The 24059-nt window shown below is 55.0% G+C and overlaps 1 protein-coding gene and 1 long non-coding RNA gene across 2 annotated transcripts in view; one reads left to right on the top strand and one right to left on the bottom strand.

Moving 5' to 3' along the window:
• Nucleotides 1–505, bottom strand: part of KCNK3 (potassium two pore domain channel subfamily K member 3) — a 74435-nt gene extending 73930 nt beyond the window's left edge. The window contains exon 1 of the mRNA XM_074947337.1: nt 223–505. Coding sequence (XP_074803438.1) covers nt 223–505 — 283 coding nt within the window. The remainder of the gene's footprint in view (nt 1–222) is intronic.
• Nucleotides 180–16297, top strand: LOC141984350 (uncharacterized). The gene is made up of 3 exons (XR_012638723.1): nt 180–451; nt 15378–15463; nt 15797–16297. It is a non-coding gene; the product is annotated as an uncharacterized LOC141984350 (long non-coding RNA).
• Nucleotides 16298–24059: the final 7762 nt, after the last annotated feature.

The following is a 24059-nucleotide window of genomic DNA, read 5'->3' as shown; positions in this document are numbered from 1 at the left end:
CCGGGCTTTTAAGGACGGGGATTAAAAGGGGATGGAGAGAGAGTGTGTGTGGGGGGCGTCACAGGGGGGTCCCACCACGCGGAAGCAGTCACAGCCTCCTTTCTCCGGCCAATAACCTCACCCCCCCCAATAAAAGCCGCTGGGGAGGGGGGGGAGCCGCTGGGGAGGGGGGACGACCCGCCCGCCGCCCGGACGCCACGGGGATGGGCGCGCCAGCCTTACCGATGGTGGTGATGACGGTGATGGCGAAGTAGAAGGAGCCGGCGAACTTCCACTGCACGCCGGCCTTGTGGGGCTTGAGCTTGAGCACCACCCACTCCAGCTCCTTGTACCCGTCGCTGCTCAGGTTGTATTTGCCCCGCAGCTCCCGCTGCTTCTCCTCCAGCCGCCGCCGCTCCGAGGTCTCCTGCTCCGACTCCAGGGCGTCGAAGACGGCGGCGCCCACCAGCAGGTAGGTGAAGGTGCAGATGATGAGGGCCAAGGTCCGCACGTTCTGCCGCTTCATGCTGCGGCCGGGGCGCGGCGGGCGGGCGGCGGCGGCGCCCGGGCGGAGGGCGAGGGTCCGGCGGCGGCTGGAGCGGGGCTGGCCTGGGTCATGGCTGCGCCGAGGCACCCCGCGAGCAGCGGCGCTGGGGCCCGGGCTGCGCTCGCCGCCGACTGGCGCGGGGTGGGCGGGCGCCGCGGGGAGCTGTTCGTTCAGCACCACCCCCAGGAGAGCCCGCTCGCCCCGCCGCGGCGCCCCGGCCGGCCATATAAGGGCAGGGGCACACGCGGGGAGACACGCGGAGCGGGGAGAGGCTCACACACACACGGGGCGGGGAGAGACACACACACGCGGGGCGGGGAGAGACACACACAGAGAGCGGGGAGAGACACGCACACACACACACACGGAGCCGGGAGAGACACACACAGAGTGGAGAGAGACACACAGACACACACGGAGCCGGGAGAGACACACACAGAGTGGAGAGAGACACACACACACACGGACACACACGGGGCGGGGAGACACACAGACACACACAGGGCGGGGAGACACACACAGACACACACGGAGCCGGGAGAGGCACACACAGAGTGGGGAGAGACACACACACACACGGGGCGGGGAGAGACACACACATACACACACGGAGCCGGGAGAGACACACACAGAGAGCAGGGAGAGACACACAGACACACACGGAGCCGGGAGAGAGACACACACACACGGACACACACGGGGCGGGGAGACACACACGGAGCCAGGAGAGACACACACACAGAGACACACACGGGGCGGGGAGACACACACACACACGGAGCCGGGAGAGACACACACAGAGTGGGGAGAGACACACAGACACACACGGGGCGGGAAGACACACACACATACACACACACACACACGCGCGGCGGGGAGACACACACACAGAGCCAGGAGAGAGACACACACACACGGACACACACGGGGCGGGGAGACACACACACACACAGACACAGAGCAGGAAGAGACACACACACACACAGAGCGGGGAGAGACACACACAGGAACACACACAGAGAGCGGGGAGAGACACACACATGGAGCGGGAGGAGACACACACGGACACACACACAGGGAGCCGGGAGAGACACACACAGAGCAGGGAGAGAGACACACAGAGCCGGGAGAGACAGACACACAAACACACACAGAGAGCAGGGAGAGACACAGACACACTTGGAGCAGGGAGACACACACACACGGAGCAGAGAACACACACACACACACACATACACAGTAGGGAGATCACACACACCTGCAGAGACATACATACACACACACACACACACAAACACAGAGTGGGGAGAGACACACACAGAGCAGGGAGATCACACATAGAGCGGGGAGATCACACAGACACACACACACACGGAGCGGGCAGACACACACACACAGAGTGGGGAGATCACACACACAGAGCCGAGAGAGAGACACACACACACGGACACACACGGGGCGGGGAGACACACACACACACGGAGCTAGGAGAGACACACACACATGGGGCGGGGAGACACACACACACACGCAGACACAGAGCAGGAAGAGACACACACACACACAGAGCGGGGAGAGACACACACAGGAACACACACACAGAGCGGGGAGAGACACACACACGGAGCGGGAGGAGACACACACGGACACACACACACAGGGAGCCAGGAGAGACACACACAGAGCAGGGAGAGAGACACACAGAGCCGGGAGAGACAGACACACAAACACACACAGAGAGCAGGGAGAGACACAGACACACTTGGAGCAGGGAGACACACACACACGGAGCAGAGAGAGAACACACACACACACACATACACAGTAGGGAGATCACACACACCTCCAGAGACATACATACACACACACACACAAACACAGAGTGGGGAGAGACACACACAGAGCAGGGAGATCACACATAGAGCGGGGAGATCATGCAGACACACACACACACGGAGCGGGGAGACACACACACACAGAGTGGGGAGATCACACACACACACATAGGGAGAGACACACACAGAGCAGGGAGATCACACACACACAAGGAGGTGGAGATCACACACACAGAAGGACACACAGGGGGAAATCACACACAGAGAGCAGGGAGACACACACAGAGTGGGGTGATCACACACACACAGGGAGGAGGAGCTCACACATACGGGGGAGCTCACACATACACAAGGAGGGGGAGTTCACACATGGGGGGGGAGATCACACACATACAAGGACACACACGGGGGGTGGGTAGAGGGGGATGCCAAGGGAGACAGCTGAGTGTCTATTACATGCATCTAACATCCCAGCCCCCTCCCTCCCACCCCCCCACTGCCTCTGGCCTGTATCTGGTGTGGGGCCACGGCTGCCACTAGTCACAGAGACCCCCAGGGGAGTCTGACTCCAGTCAAAATGCAGCCACCGGGCTCAGGGGCTCGGCCCACCGAACGCTTCCTTGGTGGCTGAAAGCAGGCAGGGCAGGGAGAGCCAGAGAGCTGGCCAGAGAATGGGGTGAGGGCAGCGGGAGCTGCTCTGGGGAGGGGCCTGGCAGGGATCCCGGCAGGAGGATCCGGCTCTTTGTAACACTCTGGGTGCCAGGGCAGATTTGGTTTTCAAGCAGTTTGATTCCTGGGCTCTGGCCGGGAAGCTTTGGGTCAGAGTCACTAAAGCAGCAGGGGTGGGAGGAAGGCTGGGCTAGCGCACAGGGCACTGGCTTGGAGATCTGGGCTCTGTTTCTGGCTCAGCCACAGACTGTCCTTTTTTTCGGGGGGGGCGGTATCTGTGCCTCAGTTTCCCATCTGTAAAATGGTGATAATGCCTTGCAGGAGTATTGTCAGGATACATACATTAAAGACAGTAGGGGGCTCCGATACTACGGTAATGGGGCCAGACAAGCACCTACATGGATAGAAAACTGGAATGCATCCAATGAAGTGAGCTGTAGCTCACGAAAGCTTATGCTCAAATAAATTTGTTAGTCTCTAAGGTGCCACAAGTCCTCCTGTTCTTTTTGGAATCATATGGTTTTCCAGCAGCTTAAGTGAGCGTAAAAGCAGGTCCCCAGTCCTCTCTCACGCTAAGCTCCCACTGACTTGAATGGGATTTTTGTAAGAGAGAGGGCTGCTGGGCTGGGCTCTTTTCACACCCCCTCCGGAGCAGGTCTATCATGTTGCACACAGTTCCTGAACTGGTGCAAATCAGTCTGGCTCTCTCGACTCTTGCAGTCAGCCTAGGTCTAGCTGACCCCCCGTTCTCGGCAGCGCATCATTCTACTAGCACGGACCAGGCTACAGACTGTAAATTCTTCGGGACTCTACATGCCTTTCTGATCTGTTTCGTATACAGCACCAAGCACATTGTCATTGGCAAGCAAACAACGATCATTTATGCCTGTTTAGACTGGAAATGGGCACATCTTGCAAAGTCCAGAACCAGATCAAGATCTGAAATCTCCCAGAGTGTGACAGGCATTTATGATAGGTGGATCTGGTAGCAGTACCTGTAATTACGGTTGTTCAACTCTTCCCATCTTAACACCTTGTGTTGCTTATAATTTTGCCAAACTTTAGCTGGGCTGAAATATGCCAGGCTGGGTGCCTGCCTCGGGCTGAAGTTTGGGGGAATTTTTCAGCCGAAATGGATCAGCTGTGTCTGAGAACAAGGGAAGCAACACAACGGGCGAGTGTGCCATTTAAAAAAAACGGACGAGCCACCTTTTCTTTAAAATGCGGTAGCACCCCCCTCCTTCGGAGCAGGGACTTGAAATTTGGCCTTGGTGTCAGGAACATGCCTTTTGCCATCCCTGTGAAAATCCACCAAAATCAGAGCAACCTAAGCCTTCGAAAAATTGCAAGTTCACACACGCTCGGTGGAGACCTCTTAGAATTTCACGGTTACCATCTCTGATGATTCAGTTTTCACTGAGCATGCTCCATCCTCCCACAGCCCTAGTGCTGAGGGCACTGTGCGTGTGCCATCCCCATAGGGTGACTGAGCGTGATCCAACCCCGGAGCTCGCTCTCCTGTGCTCCCAGGCCCCCACCCCGCCCTGCTCCGCTCCCTGGTGTCCACACGGTGTGGAGGTGGAAGCCACCTGAGCCGAATGCAGAGAGGAAAAGAGCCAGCCAAGAGGTGGGAGGGAAAGGAGTAGATGGGACAAGGGGCCTGGTGAGAGTGGAACGGGGGAAGGAAAAGCCATGGTCTGGGGTGGAGACTGGAACTTGCAGGGCAAAGAGACTGGGACTAGGGATGGAGGCTAAGACTGGAAGCTGGGGCGGGGAGGGGACTGGGAATCAGTTGGTAGTGTAGGAAACGGAGATCAGATCCCTGAGGAGAGGCGGCCGGGGGGGAGGGGGAGGGCACCTTAATTCTGGCCTTTCCCAACTTTTGAGTGCTTGACTTTGCAACCTGAATGTTCCTTTACTGGGGGGCGGGGGTTGTGTGTCATTGATCTATATACATAGCTGGGTTTAAGACAGCTACGCTGTTGGTGTCTCTTCATCATAATACAGATGAGCTGATCGGTATTCTCGACAACATCGCATGATCTGAAATGAAAACATCTTTGTTAAAGCTGGAAGGAATGTTATTAGCAGCCAAACATCGGGGACAAAGAAAAGGATAAATTACAAATAGTGGGCTTAAGCACATAGGTAACCAGCTGCCAACACCAGAAATCTATTACAATTGTACAGCCTGCAGATAGCAGTACTTTAAATACCTGAACATGTGCAATTCAGGACAGCATTGTCACCCACAGAGTCCAAAGTCTGTGGCAATATTGGGACTAGAACCCAGGAGTCCTGGCTCCTACGGTTCTGCTCCACTCATCGGGCGACTCCACTCACAGACAAGCAGCTCCCTTTTAAAACCGCATTTAGACATTGCTTGAACACGGTTTGAATGCAAATAATGCCGAGTGTGAAAATTCCCCTGAACAGATGCGACCAGGGCTCATGGGGATGGAAAAGCAGGAGAATGATTTAATGCCACCATCGCTCCTGGACCAGAACAGGGCACCAACGGGTATGCTACATGGTCACAGTAAATTAACCGTGATCTGTCCCTCCTCGGGGAGCTTCCCTGGCCCACAGAGGGAACAATTAGCGTTTACATCTCACTTTAAAAAAATCGATGTATTTTTCGACATGTAAAATCCACTCGTTTGACAGGCTCCAGGCACGCATGGCCAGCTTCCCAGCTGGCATAGAGCAGCGTAGCAGCAAGCGCTGCTGATTTACCCCAGCTGGGAATCTGGCACCGGAATCAAATCAGCCAGAATGGATTTCCTGCCCTGAAGCAGCCGCAGAGCTCCCCGGCAGCCAGCCACCTCGCTGCCCTTAGGGGTCAAGTCCTAGGGTCAGACCCTGCTCTCATGTACACTGGTGTAAATAGGCAGCAACTTCACTGACTCCCATGTGAGTGAGCTCAGAGCCTAGCTGAGGGGCCCCTGAGCCTCCTGGTCCTGATGTGTGGGGGCTGTCAGCCATAGCTCCTCCACTGAGCCTGCCTGTCTCAACAGCACACAGCTGAGCAGCCTGGCACAGAGGCATGGAGAGTTGCCCAGCATGGACCAAGGCAAATGCCCTGTGGGTGAGATTTGCCCCCACTCAGTGCCAAGGGGGTGACTGGCACACAGCAAGGGCCAGCACTGCAGAATGCCCCATAGGCAGTGTCACCCTCAGCGCTGCCTTAGGGTTACCGCATTCTGAGACGGAGAGAAATCCAGGCTGGAGACTTACCAAACTCCTCCCGTGTCTGGAGGAAGCCAGATCCATCCCCAGACATCTGGAGTCCTGGACCGACACAACGCCCTGGTTTGCTTCCACGCCATCCCACTTTGATCTAGAGCATATCTTTTAGCACGTCCTCCAGCTGCGAGCTGACAGGGCCAGTGGTGGAGAACGTACCCCCCCCCATCACCGCCCCCACATACTGAGCTGTTCCAAAGGTTAATCACCCTCATAGTTAAACATTCGCACCTTATTCCCCACCTTAATTCATCTGGCTTTGGCTGCCAGCCACTGAAGATTATCAATCACTATTGCTAGCCTAGCCCGCTCTTGCTAAGGAAACGCTGAGTGAATGCATTACTGCAGTGACCCAGGAGCTCTGAGCTGTCGCCATGCGGCACACTGCAATCGCTCAGAGCTTCCCCATTGCCAGTGGGGATCGGATCCAGGTCCTCTTGCTCCAAAAGCCCACGCTGCTGCCACCCGCTTGCACGATAGGGGAATCTCCCCCAAGCTGCTGCTGGTACAGGAGCTATGACACACAGGTGAGGAATTGTGGCACTTCTGCGTGGCCACCAGACTCCTGACATCAAGGGATCGAGGACACAAGCCCCCGTTAGCACTAATGAGGGCTATGCATACTCGAGGAAGTGAGCCACGGATGTACCTGTTACAGCCTGAGTGGCGCATTGAAACTGTGAAATTCGGCAACAATTGACTATTAATATTTAATAAATCTGAATGTAACAGAAAGGGATTCTCTTCTTGGCCACTCCCCAGCTTCTAGCTGTCTCAGTGAGCTCCCTGGCCATCCAGCTACTGACTCTGGGGGGCAGCAGAAGAGGCCTGTTACGATCAGGGCTGCATTACAGGTGTCTGCCTGCGCTGTGTCTGGCTGAATTGAAATTTGCCCCTGTAGAGCAGGTTCCTCACGAGGCTAATTAATCAGATATTTTAGCATGGCTAAATGTAATGCAAACGAATATGGGTTTTAATGCAGCTAAATGTAAACGTGTATATCTGGGAACAAAGACTGCAGGCCGCACTTACAGGGTGGGGGACTCGATCCTGAGCAGCAGGGACTCTGACAAAAATTTGCAGGTCATGGTGGATAATCAGCCAAAGATGAGCTCCCTGTGGGCTAATGCGATCCTGGGATGTATAAACAGGGGAATCTGGAGTAACAGCAGAGAGGTTATTTGACCTCTCTATTTGGCCTTGGTGCAACCCTGCTGGAGTCCTGGGTCCAGTTCTGGTGCCCACAATTGAAGGAGGATGTTGATAAATTGGAGAGGAGCCAGAGAAGAGCCATGACAATGTTTAAAGGATTAGAAACCTGCCTTGTTGTGACAGAGTCAAGGAGCTTTAGCTTAACAAAGGGTACATCTGCACAGCAAACAAACCCCCATGGCCGTGAGTCTCAGAGCCCAGGTCGACTGACTCAAACTTGCAAGGCTCATGCTGCAGGGCTAAACTGGCAGTGGAGACATTCCGGGTCCGAGACCCTCCCCCTTCGCTGGGTTTCATAGCTCAGGCTCCAAGCCCAAGCCCAATGAGCTAAGCTGCTCTTTTCAGCCCTGCAGTGGGAGCCTAAGTCAGTTGACCACCCTATTTTGAGGACTCAGTCTGGGCTTGTGTGATGCACACAGAGCTCAGGTGAGCAAGGGGTGAGTTATACCCCAGGAGAAAAAGCCGACCTGCTGCAATAACATGATGCTAAACATTCCAGCCTGTAGAAGCCAGTGACGGGGGGCCCAGATCTAACCTGATCTGCGCCAGTGCAAGATACCTGCCCCCTGCCGTGGCAGCTGGAAAGAGCCGGCTGTTTGCAAAGTGGTTACAAGCAGCGCGAGGCAGAATGGATGAAGGGCAGCTCGCAGCAAACAGCTGGCCCCTGTCTGCTCAAATGCTCCAAACGGATTTGTCAGGGCGCAGCCTGTTGTGTCCCTAGGGAGACGATGGGGCTGCACCCCTTCCTCTAGCCATGCAGCCAGCACCCCGATCAGCAGGATCAAAGGAACCAAGGTGCTTTGCAGCAGGGGAAATGGCTGTTTGGGGGTTGCCTGCTCTCCCTAGCAGGTCCCATGCTTTGCTCCCAGCCCTGTCACTGGGGGGCACCTTGTCCTGCCCTCCGCATGCCTGCTGGGACCCTCAGTATCCCTGGGCTTGCAAGTCTCAGGCAGAGCAGAAGAGAGGATTCTCCTAGGCTAGTCCAAGGTGATGCCCAGGGCTGGCCTGAGGGGTTTGCAGCCCTGCCAGGGCTGGGAACCTCTGAACTAACCTGTCTGAGGCCCAGCTGCTCCCTCCCAACCAGGGCCTCTGTGCCTTTTGGGAGGTGATACCCTGCATCCACCCCGCCTCTCCCGCACTGCTTAGCAACGGCGCAGGGTGCCGGAGCACCTAGTGCCGGCTCCAGTCACTGCCGCGGTCCCATCAAACAGCAAAGACAGCCCCCACCTCAGAGCGCTGCCCCGTGGGTCGCCAGGCCGGCCCAGTGCGGGCACCACTGTCCATCGGAGCCTGCTGAGGACGTTTGTGGGCATAACTCACGCACCAAGGGCAAGAGGCGGGAGTGTGAGCAGGGGCAGGCTCCCGTGGGGCATGCCCAGATTTAACGCTCAGCTTCTCACTCCCTCCGGTTCGGACCTTTCCTCTGCCCCCCTCCCTTCACAGCCCCTCGCTGAGTGAGTCACACCAGCTCAGAGTCAGTGGGCCAGACTGGGTCGGGCCGTGGAAGGGGCAGAGCTAGGCCCTGCACAAGGGGTCTGAGGTGCTGTGGGGCTGGAGGCTGCTGGCTGAGGAAGCCGATGTCTGTTGCCCCCAACTTAGCCTCCCCTCTGAATCCGGTCCTTTGGCTGCAACTCTTCAAGTCCCACGGCAGCGATACAAACCCAGCGCCGGGGGCTGGGGAATGGGAACAGGGTGGACAGCCTCGGGGCTGCTCTCAGTCACTCCGGGAGCTCTGCAAGCGCGACAAGCCAAGGATCTAGCCGGTCGAGCCGACGGCTAAGTGGCTGTTGACTTGGATGGAAGTGGGACTGAGCCCCACGCCTGGACAAGCCCATGTAAATGTACAGCTCTGGGCACGCTGCTTTTGTTATCAAGTGAGTCAGTGGGTTTGAATCCCGGCTCCAGCACTAACCTCAGGTGAGTTTCTGGGTCTCTTCTTGCCGGATGGTGAATGCGTTGGGAAAAGCACCATCTCTGACTGTGTATCTGGGCAGGCCCTTGTGCACCGGGGCCCTGATCTCAGCTGGGGCCTTTACCTCACTGTCGTAAGACCCATTGCAAAGCCCAAAGTCCTCAGCTGGTTCCTGCTTTGCCAAAACCATCACGGCATGAATGGGAGTTTTGCCCAGGCGAGGACTGAGTGAAAGCTGTGGTACGTGGCCCCCGACTGTTCCTTTGGCAGGAGAGAGTGTGGCGTGCCAGGCCAAGATTGGGTCCCTCTCTGGGGGAATAACCAGTTGCTCCCTGGTCAGGGTGTGGGGATGATCTTGGGACGGGAGGCTGAGTCCCCAGCAAGGTGGTTAAGCCGCCCATTGCTGTTCACTCTGGAGCTCGCCTGAGAGCAGGTTTTGGCCCCATGCAGCTCTGTTTTTGCTTACCACAAACACCTTGCTGTTTGCCAGACGGCGCCGGGCAGCGTTACAGAACAGAAAGCAACACAATCTGTCCCTGCCAGCTGCCACCGCCCCCACCGCCGCGGCTCTCCGGCTGGCTTAGGAACAAGCAGCCAGGAGCTCAAACCATAGCCTGGGGTCCTCTGCTCAGCAAAACTCTCATTGAGTTCAGTGGGAATCTCTGCTCGGAAAATACGTGGGCCTGACGCTCAGTTACCCTGCTCCTATGCTGGCAAGAGGGGCAGGCTGGGAGATGGCTTTAAGCCACCCGGAGGCAGTGTGGCCTAGTGGATAGTGGGTTATCTACAAATCTATGTGGGAAAACAGTCTCCCCCATAGATTAGTAGATAATAAAGCCAGAAGGGATGACTTCGATCATTTAGTGTGAACAGGGCCATAGGGCTGCCCTGGAATTAATTCCAGTTTGAACCAGAGCAGATATTTTAGAAAAAAAACATCCAGTCTTTATTTAAAAAGTTTCAGGGATGGAGGATCCATCATGGCCCTTGGTAAATTACTCCAATGGTTAATTACCCTCCCTGTTAAATATTTGCCCCTTATTTTAAGAGCAGCCATAGAGGGTCAGACCAAGGGTCCATCTAGCCCAGAATCCTGTTTTCTGACAGAAAGAACAGGAGGACTTGTGGCACCTTAGAGACTAACCAATTTATTTGAGCATAAGCTTTCGTGAGCTACAGCTCACTTCATCAGATGCATGCAGTGGAAAATACAGTGGGGAGATTTATATCCACCTTGAATAGCTCACCTTAAGTGATCACTCTCCTTACAGTGTGTATGGTAACACCCATTGTTTCATGTTCTCTGTGTATATAAATCTCCCCACTGTATTTTCCACTGAATGCATCCGATGAAGTGAGCTATAGCTCACAAAAGCTTATGCTCAAATAAATTGGTTAGTCTCTAAGGTGCCACAAGTCCTCCTTTTCTTTTTGCGAATACAGACAAACACGGCTGCTACTCTGAAACCTGTTTTCTGACAGTGGCCAATGCCAGGTGCCCCAGAGGGAATGAACAGGGAAATTATCAAGTGATTCATCCTGTCGCTCATTCCCAGCTTCCGGCAAAGAGAGGCTAGGGGCACCCCATCTCTGCCCATCCTGGCTAATTTTCAGTCTGAATTTGTCTAGCTTCAACTTCCAGCCATTTGATCTTGTTAGATCTTTGTCTGCTAGATTGAACAGCCCTATATTATCTAGTGTTTGTAGGTACAGATAAACTGTGATCAAGCCACCACTCAACCTTCTTCATGTACAGTGGGCCTTTAAAAGGATTGAGCTCCATGGGTCTGTCACTATAAGGCAGGTTTCTAATCCTTTAATCATTCTCGTAGCTCTTCTCTGACCCCGCTCCAATTTAATCAACATCCTTCTTGAACGGTGGGCACTGGGACTGGACACGGGATTCCAGCAGTGGTCGCATCACTGCCAAAAACAGAGGTCAAATAACCACCCTCCTGGGATCTATTCCCACCTCTGCTGCTGGGTGACCTTCAGCAAGTCACATCCCTCCCCGTGCCTCAGTTTCCCTATTTGTAAATTGGCAGTAATGATACCAACCTACCTTTGAGATCTACAGATGAAAAGTGCTATATAAAAGCCAGGTATTATTATTAGTCATCCTGGCTGTCCCTGTACTCTAGAACAATGCAAGACCCTGCCCAGCCCCTGGTGTAATTTAGAGCAATCTCACAGCTGCTCTAACATACAGTCTGCCTCTCACAGCACTGGGAAGCAGAGAACAGCTGCAGTGCAGCGCATGCTGGTCATGTCCTGGATCTGCTCCGTAAATCGAGGGGCATGCATGGCAAGGGTGCTCTCTGCCGTCATCTACTGGTGAACTGGAGGGAGAGACAGAAAGACTCAGACCTTGTTTGCGTGTTTCAAAGGCACCATCCCAGTGTTGACCTTCTGGTTAGGTTTTGTGTAAGCGCTGGGATCACCCAATGCTATTCTCCCTAGAGTGTGACAACGGGGGGCTAGAGACCTGGGACTGCGGGCCCTTCACCTGGCAGTCCCTGGAGCTGAAATCACCAGTGCTGGGTTACAGGGTGGAGCCTATTGACCGGACCTGGCGTCATGGTGAGGGGCAGCAGCATGGTGAGGGACAGGACATAGGTGGCAGCCAGGGGCTGTTCATGGAAGCCACCCAACAGGCCCCATGAGTGCAGTGGGAGGAGTGGGGTGTTAAAGGGATATTTGTCCATCAGACATTCACACCGGCAGCTGGGGAAACTGAGGCAAAGGGGGAGTCACTGGCGGATTTATTGGTGCTGAGTTTTCCCAAGTTAGGGCATTGTTCCTTTCCCCCTTACCAAAGTGTCATTGTTTCCTGGCCAGACTCGGTGCTCGTGGCAGAGGGGAAGCGCTACCCCCAGGAGAGGTGTCTAGGTCTTGCCCCGGTTTCTGGGCTGGGGCTCGAACCACTGTGTTTGCAACATTCAAGGGGACCCCCTAGAGATTTGAACCCGGCCCTTGCTGCTGCCAACAACACTGGGCAGAAGGAATGCATCTAGACCTGGGGTCCACCTCCCTGCTCCCGTGGGCTAAGGCAGAGGCCCCTGTGCCAGGCTGGGGTTAGGGGCACGTGTGGGGGACACACTTCCCAGCCATCTGAGCCTGCCATGGGGAGAGGGATCAGGCCGCTCCTGTGCGATCGTCATCGGCCCTGTAACAGCATTAAACCCACTCCCGGCCCGGCCTTAAGCTCCTCGCTGCCCATCTGTCACAGCCCTGCCAGGAGCAGGCTGGCTCTCTGTGCAGAGCGAAGCGGGCTGGGGTGGTGCCGATGGCAAAGACACCTGGCCGGGACCGCAGCCCGTCTCAGGGAGCCTAGGGAGGGGCTGGTAGAGGCTCCATGGCAACGGGTGCCCTCGAAGCAGCTCCAAAAATCCTGGTTTCTCACTTTAAGGATTGGATCTCCCCTCCCCATGCCCTGCTGGGTCCAGCAAGTTGGGGACAGGGGCTTTGAGCCGCCTCAATGCCCTTCTGCCGGCAGCCCGAGACTGACTCTGCCACATGGCGCAAATCAGGGCCACCTGCTGGCTGCTCTACCCTGTGCCAGGCTGCCGGAGTCCTGGGGGGAAGGGGAGGCTGGGAGGAGCTATCCGGGGCACAACAGGGAACGGGGGTTCGTGGCCACTTGCATTTTCTACCATGTGTTTTTCCCTCCCTAGCGGAGGCAGAGAAACCATTGAAAGAGGAGACAGAGCAGCCGTGAGCTCCCATTCCACTCCCATTCCAGCTTCACCACTGTTTACACGGAAGCAGGAGCAGCCCTTCCCCTTGGCTGCTGCAATCTACTAGGAGACGCGAGTCGTTCTGCTGGCTACAGCCATTCCCCAGCACCGCTTCTTTGCTCCTCCGGCTCTGCCCTGCACCGAGCCCGTGGGCAGCCAGTGGGGGTGACTGGGCAGTGGCGGGAGGGGGTCTGGGTGGGGGTCACTGGGGATAGATGGAGGATTGGGGGGGCAAGGCCCAGTGCTGCAGCTTGTGCATCAGGCAGCAGCGCCCCAGGGAGCCCACGTGGCGGCACAGGGGGATGTGGAGGTGCAGGGAGAGGGGCTGGGCTGGGGGGCTGAGTGGGGCAGGAATGGGCATGTGGGAGGGGACGATGCTGAGCCGTGAGCTTTGGGAGGGAGTGGGGGAGAAGGGCGGGGTGGGATGGAGTATTTTGGGGCTGCACGGGCTATGAATGGGGGGCAATGGGAGACTGAGGGGAAGCTCTGCTGGGAGCCAAGGCTGGGGGCTCTTCGAGGGCATGGGGAGGGCCATGCTGATCAGTGATGTTCACGGCCAAGTGAATAATGACCAGGGTCCATGCAGGTACGTAGCCAAACACCTGGGGCCAGAGGCGATGCGTAACTGCTGATGGACAATTTCAAGGTTCTGTGGGCGAAACTCTCCGCAAAAAAAGAAATAAAAATATAAACCCTAGTAGAAATCTGGGGTTGGAGGGCACGAGACCCTGCTTGCCCCCCCCAACACCTCTGCCTGGGAAATCCCCCCCGGTTGTTAGTTTAGAGTTAGGATTGCTCACATGCTCAATGTCCCCAGGACAGTCATCAAAACCCAAGGGGCCAGATTCCGCTCTGAGCCACAGCAAAGTGCATCCGGAGTTAGCCACCGCTTTGGAGGGAATCACGACTGATTTACACCACTGCAACTTAGAGCAGAATTGGGCCAAGGAAACCAACAGCTAAGGCTGCCTCCGCACCCAGAGACCATGCTGGCCAACCCCACTTCCAGCCACCCCCGGCTCCCTGGCACGCCCCGCACATACCCAGCCACCTCTGCAGGAAGCCAAGCGGCCAAGTGGCTGTCCCATTTAATGCATAAACCGGACAGCTGTGACAATGCTGTGTGAGGGTCACTGCAAATGCTGGGAGAGGTGCATTCGTCCCTGCAGAGCCGCCAAGTCTCCATCAGGGTCTGTCTCAGTTGGATCCGCTGAGCGGCACTCACGGGGTGACGCAGGAGAACTGAAGGCTCAGAGGAGGAACGCCTTCAGCGTGCCAGACCCCAGGGTCTCTCTCTTCCTCCAGGGTGAGCCACGCGGCTTCATGGCCTCCTTAGATGGGACCTCTGGGCCTTCAGCACCCCTGCTTCACCCCGGGAACTCCTCTCTACGTGGCCCATTGAGGCTGTGTCTGCTCCTCAGGGACTGTTCGTTACCTGGCACGCAGCCCAGGCCGTGCGTTGGGTAGTCAGAGAACTGAAGGCTAAAGCCTTGTCTGGGCTGGTGACCCAGACCCAGCCAAGCTGCAGGGAAGCTTCGTCTCTCCATCCCTCTGACCTCCGACCTTGGCCACATGCGAGCCCTGACTCCTTCCAGCAGCCAGTGCTTCTCCCCCACCTCCCGCCTTCCCAGTCCTGGGGACACACTGCTCGGCTTCCCGCAGAGAGGTGGAGCAATCTGTGGCCATTGGTTGCTTGGTGATTGGATCTGCCCCCGTCTTCATGGATTCTCCATTGCTCTGGGGTCGGCCTCAGCTGGCCTTTTCCAGTGACTCACGTAGTCCCAGACAGCCAAGCTACATTCACACCTGTCTTAGCCTGCCTTGAAACCAAGCGGTCCTTTCCCATCCCACTGGGTAACAATGCAGCATATAGGGGAAACTGAGGCACACATAGCCCTCATAAAAATATTACCCAAAATTCCCACTTCTCCACAGCTTTAATCTAGCAGCTGAGACTGCTCATTTGAGTGTGAGCCACACGAATAACATCGAGCGCTTACATAGCACTTTACACCCATAGAGCTCAAAGCCCTCTACAAAGGAGGTCAGCATCACTATCCCCATTTTGCCGATGGGGACACTGAGGCACAGAGTGGTGAAGTGACTTGCCTGAGCTCACCCAGCAGGCCAGGGGCTGAGTCAGGGATAGAACCCAGGTCTCCTGAGTCCCAGTCTAGAGCTCCTTTGGGATAGAAGGCCCTGATAAACATAAGGCAAGTAAGATCCTATTCTTATTGCAGGGCGCTAAAGCTGAGCGAACAGCTGGAGCTGATGGCGATTTCTTATCGTCTGAGCACAGTGGTGTAACGTTACTGGAAGTCACAAGGTAAGGATAGAACAGACACTGTTACTTCTCTGAATGTATAGGCAGCTAGATCTTGGAGAGATGCTTATTGTCAGCTGTGGTGCAGTTCAGATGAGAAGCTAAGCATTATCACCAGCAGCCAGCTTGGCCCAGATTCTCAAAAGTATGTACATGGCAGGTGCTAGGAGTAAGTCACCTAAATATCTTCTGCCTTGGTCTCTCTCAGACTGAAATAATTTCATAGATGTATCTTCTGCAATGAAACAAGGAAATTAACCATCCCAAATGTCAGAACCAGGTCTGATATTTTGAACAGACACTGCCTGCATTTCATTTAGTTCTCTCTCCATCTAGGTCCTCAGCGTATTGAGATCGACAGGTTTCTTCGGATGCTTCCTCCAACAGAGGGCCCATGGTCAGGGTGGGTCAGGACGCAGGTGTTTAGGATCCTGCTCCGCACGGCACAAGGCAGCGCGACCCCACAGGCAGAGTTATGGTGCTGGGCAGGCCGCCCTCAGGCTCTGCTGTGTTCTGCTGTGTTGTCATCCACGTAATGAATGGCCAGTACTGGGCCCCCGGGAAGTGTCAGCCCAGTGAGCTGAGCAAGTCCAGCCCTGTGTGTGCGGGGCAAGGGGTCTCTTCACACGCGAAAGAAAAGCCTGAGGGGCCTTTGACACCATCGAGCCAGGCTTCTGCACGACGACACATCTCAGCTCTGACCCGCCACCCCACTGCGATACCAGTGCTGGGCTTCCCCCGCCCCCTATAGCTCTGCCGATGTCCCCCAATCCCGACCCACAGCCCCCTGCTATCCCAGTCCTGGGCTTCATCCGCCCCCTACAGCTCTGCCAACTCCCCCCAGTCCCGACCCACAGCCCCCTGCTATCCCAGTCTTGGGCTTCCCCCGCCCCCTACAGCTCTGCCGACGCCCCCCAATCCCGACCCACAGCCCCCTGCTATCCCAGTGCTGGGCTTCCCCCGCCCCCTACAGCTCTGCCGACGCCACCCGATCCCGACCCACAGCCCCCTGCTATCCTAGTGCTGGGCTTCCCCTGCCCCCTATAGTTCTGCCAATGCCCCCCAATCCTGACCCATAGCCCCCTGCTATCCCAGTCCTGGGCTTCCCCCGCCCCCTACAGCTCTGCCAACGTCCCCCGATCCCAACCCACAGCCCCCTGCTATCCCAGTGCTGGGCTTCACCCGCCCCCTACAGCTCTGCCAATGTCTCCCCTTTCCTCCCTGGTGGCACTGGCTGAGGCCTTAGGACTTGCAGAAGCCCTCAGTGCAATCAGGGGACCCAGCCGGGGGAGGGATAGCTCAATGGTTTGAGCATTGGCCTGCTAAACCCAGGATTGTGAGTTCAATCCTTGAGGGGGCCATTTAGGGATCTGGGGCAAAAATTGGGGATTGGTCCTGCTTTGAGCAGGGGATTGGACTAGATGACCTCCTGAGGTCCCTTCCAACCCTGATATTCTATGATTCTATGACAGTAGCAGTAACGGTGTGGGATGGGTAGATGGCAGCTGATCTGGATTACATGTTGCAGGGCTGGAGGCTCCCTGCTCCTGTTGCTATCTGAGAGGAGGCTGCAGTCCAGGGCAGAGCAGGGGGGAAACGGCAACCCCCCCCCCCCCGGGCAGCCCTCGAAGGGAACGGAGACAGGAATTCCAGTATGTGCCTCCCCACCGGACACCAGCATGGGGCTGCTCCGGTCTGAGCCTGACCCTGCCACTGAGTCACTGTGTGGCTGCAACCATCTTGGGCCTCAGTTTACCCAGCTGTAAAACCTATCTCCCGGGGCACCACGATAGCTCCCTGCTCGGTCCTCCCTCAGTCAAAATGCCCAGCAGTGTCCATGGGCCCGTGGTCAGAGAGTGGAGCACTGAGCTGGTGAGTCAGCATTTTGGGTTAAGGGTGAGCAAGGAGCAGGGACGTTGACTCAGCAAAATCTCCTGCTGGCGTTTTCGCCAAGTGCTGTCCCCTGATCTCCAGCTGATGCTCCAAACGGGTGGGAGAGAAGAGATGGGGGCTCGTTCAGCCACTGAGGTGTTCATGCAGGCTCAGGGTTGGAGGGGTTCACTCAGGCGGAAGGACACAAGCGAGGGATCTGCTCAGAAAGCATGCCCCCCCATCCCCTACATCCACCCCCAATCCCAGCCACCAGCTCCCCTCCCAGTCCCTAGTCTGCCTGCCCCACTCCCATGGAACAAAGTGCATTTGATCTGCCATGATTGCAAACATTGCTCCAACCCAATGTTTTGCACAGCAACTCTTAGAGCTTTGCCGAGTCTCCCCGTCCCGTGATTCCTGCTCCGGCCGCCGGCCTGTCCCAGCCCAGATGTGCATTACCGATGCGTGGGAGCCCTCTGAACTGTGGTGCCAGCCAGCACAGTGCTCCCAGTCCAGATCCAGGTATGGCTGCAGCTTGAAAGCCACAAATGTATTTGCACTCAAGCAAGGCCATTTATTCCCCCCCCCCATGTTCCTCTTCCTCCCTCTCCACTGCATTGTTTCCTCAAGCTCTTTAGCCCAGGCGAGCTGTGCCAGCGTAAGGTAGTTTCAGCCCATGAACCACAACTCGCACTGGACATGAATAGGCAATGCCATGCTCATTACCGAGGGCCACGTTGATTAGCAACGAGCAAGACTCATTAACGATGCTTATCCCCATCCGTTGCATCCCGACAGATGCCAAAGTGCTTTTCGCCACAAACAGGCAGAAATCCGTTTGCCCGCCCCTGGAAATGCAGCCACCTCTGGGGAGAAGCACGGCAGCTGTTTAACTGCACGCAGGAACAGTTCAGGAATGGAAGTGAAGAAGACTCCTGTGTCCGGCTGAAACTGCAGGTGCAGCGTAGGGTGGCAGAATGCAACTGGTCACCGTGGAATTAAGCCGAGACACTGGGGTTAACGCACCACTGCTCTGAGGAAATGGGCCGTGGGGTTTTTAATGAGCATGAGTGGTGAGGACCTCGGCCGTACCCCTCTCAAGTGGGGAGCAGGTGTTTAGAGTAACAGTCCCTGAGGCACCAGGACGTGTGCAGAAATGCGAGAGGAGTGTACAGCGGGAATGCCCAGGTTAGTTGGTGCCATTTTTAACACACCCACACGGACTGCAGTTGTGAGCTGCTTGTGCGATTTCTAGCCCAGAGAATGCCAAGGCTGGGGCATGGGTAGGGGGGCGACTTGTAGCCCATAGAGGTAGCTTTGCCTTTTATTGTTCTTAGCAGTAACACAAGGAACCTACAGGCCTGTATTCTGCAAGTTGGCAGAAGTCAAGCAGCCCATGACTCTTGGAATATATCAGATGGCCCCCTAGTTACCCTCGATTTTGCTCAAGAGAGTGAGTTGGTAATCCATCTCATGTCATCCAAATCGCACTCCAAACACAGGGCGCTAAGGCACATGGCTCCAGCTGTTCAAAGGGAATTAGGTGTCTATATATTGTCAAGGATCTGAACCCTGGTGCTTTTAAAGGGACCGCAGATTTTGGACCTCTCAGTGCCCATCTTAAGATTTCTGAGCATCCGTAACCCCCGCTAACTTGGTTTGAAATCGTTGGCTCTGGGCACCTGGGAAAAATCAAACCCCAAGTGTCTCAGGTTGGGCTCCCAAAATTAGCAGCCCCGTTTATTGTTATGTGTAGCCCAGTCGCACCAACCAGTCACAGGCCCCCATTGTTCTGGGCGCTACACAGACGCATCGTGAGAGACACTCGCTGTCCTGGGAAAGTCATGGTCTACACCGACAATGGGTAGGAGGGGAAACGGGTACAGAGCGGGAAGGTGACTGGCCAAGGTCGCGTAAGAGATCATGGCAGAGGCAGGAATAGAACCCGGTGCTACTGAGCACCAGTCTAGGGCCCCAGTCACTGGCAACATGGACTCTTTGATGCATGCCCCTTTTCCAAGCATTTGCTGAGCAGCAATTGCAAGGCAGCCATCGCCTCACGGGACTGGCAGAAGGACAGGGCAGTGCAGGAGTGGCGCTCCGTGCCCCCAGGGACAGCGCAGAGGGGGGAGCTCTGATGATGCCCAGGGTACCGAAAAGAGACCAGAGCATCCAGAGGGGGCTGTGGGCAACAGTTTCGCTTCTTAGGCCTCAGGGAGCTTTCTGCCATCTGGGGAAAGTCCATTTGAGCACAACTTCCTCTGGGGCTGGTCCGAACCTGTGGAACGAACTTCGCCAGGAACTAAAAACAGTCCTGACCTCCCCACCTTCTGTTCCGAGCCCCAGACGCCGTCAATCACACACAGAATGGAGCAGCCAGAAAATCAAGACAAAATGCAAGAGCTCCAAAGAACCCCCATGGCATTATATGGTTAAAATATGACCATGCGGATCATGGTTGCTACCACTGTTATACCCTCGCAACAAATCTTGTTCAAAGTGTGTCAAGTAAGGTGCCAATGGGAAAGTTATGATTTGCTTTATATGATTATCCTGTTGGTATGCATGCATCATTTGTATATCTAAAGTTATGGATATTGGCTCTATACCTGTATTTGAAATGTGTTTGCTTCTGGCTAACACCCACGAGGTATTTAGCCAGCACAGTGTGAAGGGACTATTCAAGTTGCATGGTCCATCAAAGAACAGTTCACTCGCACTGGGCCACGGAAGACGCCTATCCACGGCCGATGAGCTGTGGACATTCTAGCTAGAATATGGCTATGACTCAGCGAAGCATGCAAGGACATGTGACTAGTCCATGTGACCCCAAACTCCATCTTGTTACCTGTAATTTTCCACAAGCTAGAACAATGGGTTTCCCTCTACAGGGCAGAAGCTATAAAAGGCCCTGGAAACACCTCCATTTTGCCTTTTTCCTGCTCTGATCTCTGGATTATGGATTTATACTAATGGGAGCATTCTAACCAAGGGACTGAGGACCTTCCAAATCATTTGGAAGCAACCAGAGACTGAACAAGCCAGAGTTTATTTCATCACTGCTTCAAGCCTGATCCAAGAACTTTGCAATTATTGTGTGTATTTGATTCCTTTAACCAATTTAAACTCTCACCTTTCTTTCTTTTTATAAATAAACCTCTAGTTATTAGCTACTAAAGGATTGGCAACAGTGTGATTATTGGGTAAGATCTGAGTTATATATTGACCGGGCTTTGTGGCTGGTCCTTTGGGATCAGAAGAACCCTTTGGTTGATTAAATTGGTTTTAAATAACCACTCCTCATTAAGTCTAGTGTCTGGGTGTTGAATCCAGGACCGGAATACCTAAGCAGGGTGCATTTCTGATTTCTTGTTAGCCAGTGTGGTGAGACAGAAGTTGACATTTCTTGCTGGTTGGGTATATCTTATAGAAGAATAACCACCAGTTTTGGGGTGTGTCTGCCCTATTTCTCAGCAGCTTGGGGACAGAAGAGGGGCAAGATAGAACCGCACAGGACAAGTGTCAGTCACGTCACTCAGAGCACGGCAGGAAGGCACCCAGACACCACACTGATGAGGACAGGATAGCAATGGGTTGGAACAGAGCAGAGCAGATCTTAGCGTTGTCACAAAGAAAGATGGGGCAGCATTTGGATCTGGCTTGGGGGGCAGCACACGAGAGGGTGGAGGCAAGGATTTGCCAGGCTCCCAGCTGGCAAGGGAAGGGGAGGGGTTCAGTGTGGGCCAGGCTGACAGAGACGGCAGGGAGACAGGCCAGGCGGTGGGTCTGGCTGGAGGGAGAGGGGTCCGCAGGGGAGAGCAGGTCGGAGAGTCGGTCACCCATGTGACGATGGCGGGTGGAGAAGGGGAGTCAAGAGAGACGCCAAGGAAACACAGTTCAAGGTAGCTCCTGCCCTGAGGACCCGCACTCATGCTAGAGCCAGAGAGTGTGCTGGGAAATTCAGAAGAGCCTGAATCTGGGGTGAACCAGGATGATCTCATTTTGGGGAGCATCTATGGGTTCCCTTATAACCACGCTGCAGACGGGCAATCCCCGTCAAGGGCATGCCATGGCTCCTGCACTTCTCAACCCACAGGGCCTCACAATGCCAGATGAGCTCGACAAACTACCCATCCCGGTCAGCTCAGCAGCCACTGAGATGCAGCCACCGCGGCTGGGGTGGGACACGGCAGCTGTTGCACAACGCACAGCAATGCCGCCAGACAGGAGGTGTGGAATTAAAATGGCAGGGGGCATGGAAAGCAGCAGAATGTCATTCTCTGAGCTAGAACGTAGCCAGCACCCCACATTTAATACCCGTATCCTGATTCGAAGGGGCATAGGCCCAAATCTTCTCAGGGATGTGTGCACCTAACGCCCATTGACTCCAATAGGAGTTAGGCACCCATGAGGATCTGGACCTTAATGACCAGAGGTGCTCGCATTTGAAAGACTTCCCTCCTATTGCACTGCACCCCCTAACTCCACACTGGGGCATTCCCTTGGAGGGCCAGCTCCAGCATTTCCAGAAGCCCCAGGAGATCTCCCATCCATGTTCTGAACCAGCCCGACCCTGCTTAGCTTATCAGCTTAGGCTAGAGCAGGGAAAGTCAAAAGAGCAGGTGGTTATTTTCAATTGTGGCCCTGTGGCCAGGTTTGTTGGCAGGGGCTGGGAGCTTCACACTCCCAGGATGGGCTATTTACATCACTGACTTTTCAGGGAACAGCTGAGCACAGAGAGCCTGCCAGCAAACTGCAAGGATCGCCAGGCCAGGCGTGTGTTCCTCGGCGGTGGTGTTTAGGCAGAACAGTGATCGGAACGGATCTTTCGTCCCGGCATGACAGAGGCAGAGTTCTGTGTCTGCACCGGGTCAGCCGTGCAGCAATGGGCTCTCCGTTCCCCATGGCTCGGGAGATGGAGGGGCTGGAATCGATGGGACGTTAATGGGGATATGCTGGCAGCAGCCCTGGGGTTTTCTGTCTGCGGGCACCCAGCCCCCATGGCAGCACAGCACGCCCAGTGGGTGCGGTTGTCCCTGCTGCAACGGGCAGCCCAGCCTGTGTGACCTGGTCCTGTCAGCGTCTGAGCAGGTGCAATCTCTGTGGCACAGCTGGCTCCAGAGTGGCACCGTTCCACCTGGGCACAGCTGGCACCATCAGCAGTAACTGAGGAGCAAGACCCCGGAGAGAAATCTGAGTGGCAAGATAGACGAAGTGTTTCCTCTCCCAGCTCTGGCCTCCTCTCTAGGTACCTATGTGGCCCCAGTCACCTTAGTATCTGAGCAACTCGCACAACTGCTGTGAGGTAGGGAAGAATTATCACTGTATTACAGACCGGGAAATGAGGCCTAGAGAGATTAAGTGACTCGCCCAAGGTCACCCAGGAAGTCTGTGGCAGAGCCAGGAATCAAACCCAGATCTCCCTGAAGACCTCTCCGACTACTGGCCCATCTCCAGCCTCTTACTCCTGTGCAAAATAACTGAGCTGTAGCTCACGAAAGCTTATGCTCAAATAAATTTTAGTCTCTAAGGTGCCACAAGTCCTCCTTTTCTTTTTTTGAGAAAGTAGCAACCATTAAGCGCCAACAACACATGACAGCAGCCAACATCCTGGATGCCTCACAACCAGGGTCCAGACCAGGCACAGCACAGAGACCACCCTGGTGGCACTAAAACCCGAACTCCTCAGAGCCATGGACACAGCTGAGATCTCCATGCTCCCACTGCTGGGCTTCTCTGCAGCCTGTCAAGGTTCCTTCCCCACTCTGAACTCTAGGGTACAGATGTGGGGACCTGCATGAAAGACCCCCTAAGCTTATTCTTACCAGCTTAGGTTAAAACTTCCCCAAGGTACAAACTTTGCCTTGTCCTTGAACCGTATGCTGCCACCACCAAGCGTCTTACACAAAGACCAGGGAAAGAGCCCACTTGGAGATGTCTTCCCCCAAAATATCCCCCCAAGCCCTACACCCTCTTTCCTGGGGAAGGCTTGATAAGAATCCTCACCAATCTGTTCAGGTGAACACACACCCAAACCCTTGGATCTTAAGAACAATGAAAAATCAATCAAGTTTTTAAAAGAAGAATTTTAATTAAAGAAAAGGTAAAAGAATCAGCTCTGTAAAATCAGGATGGTAAATACCTTACAGGGTAATCAGATTCAAAACATAGAGAATCCCTCTAGGCAAAACCTTAAGTTACAAAAAGACACAAAAACAGGAATATACATTCCATCCACCACAGCTTATTTTACCAGCCATGAAAGAAAAGGAAATCAAATGCATTTCTAGCTAGATTATTTACTAACAGTTGTAAGGCTGCATTCCTGATCTGTTCCCAGCAAAACCATGCCACAGACAGACGAACCCTTTGTTCCCCACCTCCAGATTTGAAAGTATCTTGTCTCATTGGTTATTTTGGTCAGGTGCCAGCGAGGTTATCCTAGCTTCTTCACCCTTTTACAGGTGAAAGGGTTTTGCCTCTGGCCAGGAGGGATTTTATAGCACTGTATACAGAAAGGTGGTTACCCTTCCCTTTAGAGTTATGACACAGCCGTTGAGGATATACAACAAGGCCCAGCTAACCCGCCTGCATGGCACAGCAGGAGTAGGTGGCCCAGTGTGACAGGGGCTTTAATCATGCCCCTCCAGCAGAACTCAGTGAGTGACGATGGGTAACTGCTCCTCCTTGCCCAAGGCTCTCACCAGGCCCCACATGGCTCCATGCT

The sequence above is a fragment of the Natator depressus genome, chromosome 3, assembly GCF_965152275.1.
Source record: "Natator depressus isolate rNatDep1 chromosome 3, rNatDep2.hap1, whole genome shotgun sequence".
In the NCBI taxonomy this organism is placed as follows: Eukaryota; Metazoa; Chordata; order Testudines; family Cheloniidae; genus Natator; species Natator depressus.
Note: the sequence above shows the minus strand (reverse complement) of the source record. Positions and strands in the feature narration are given on the sequence as shown.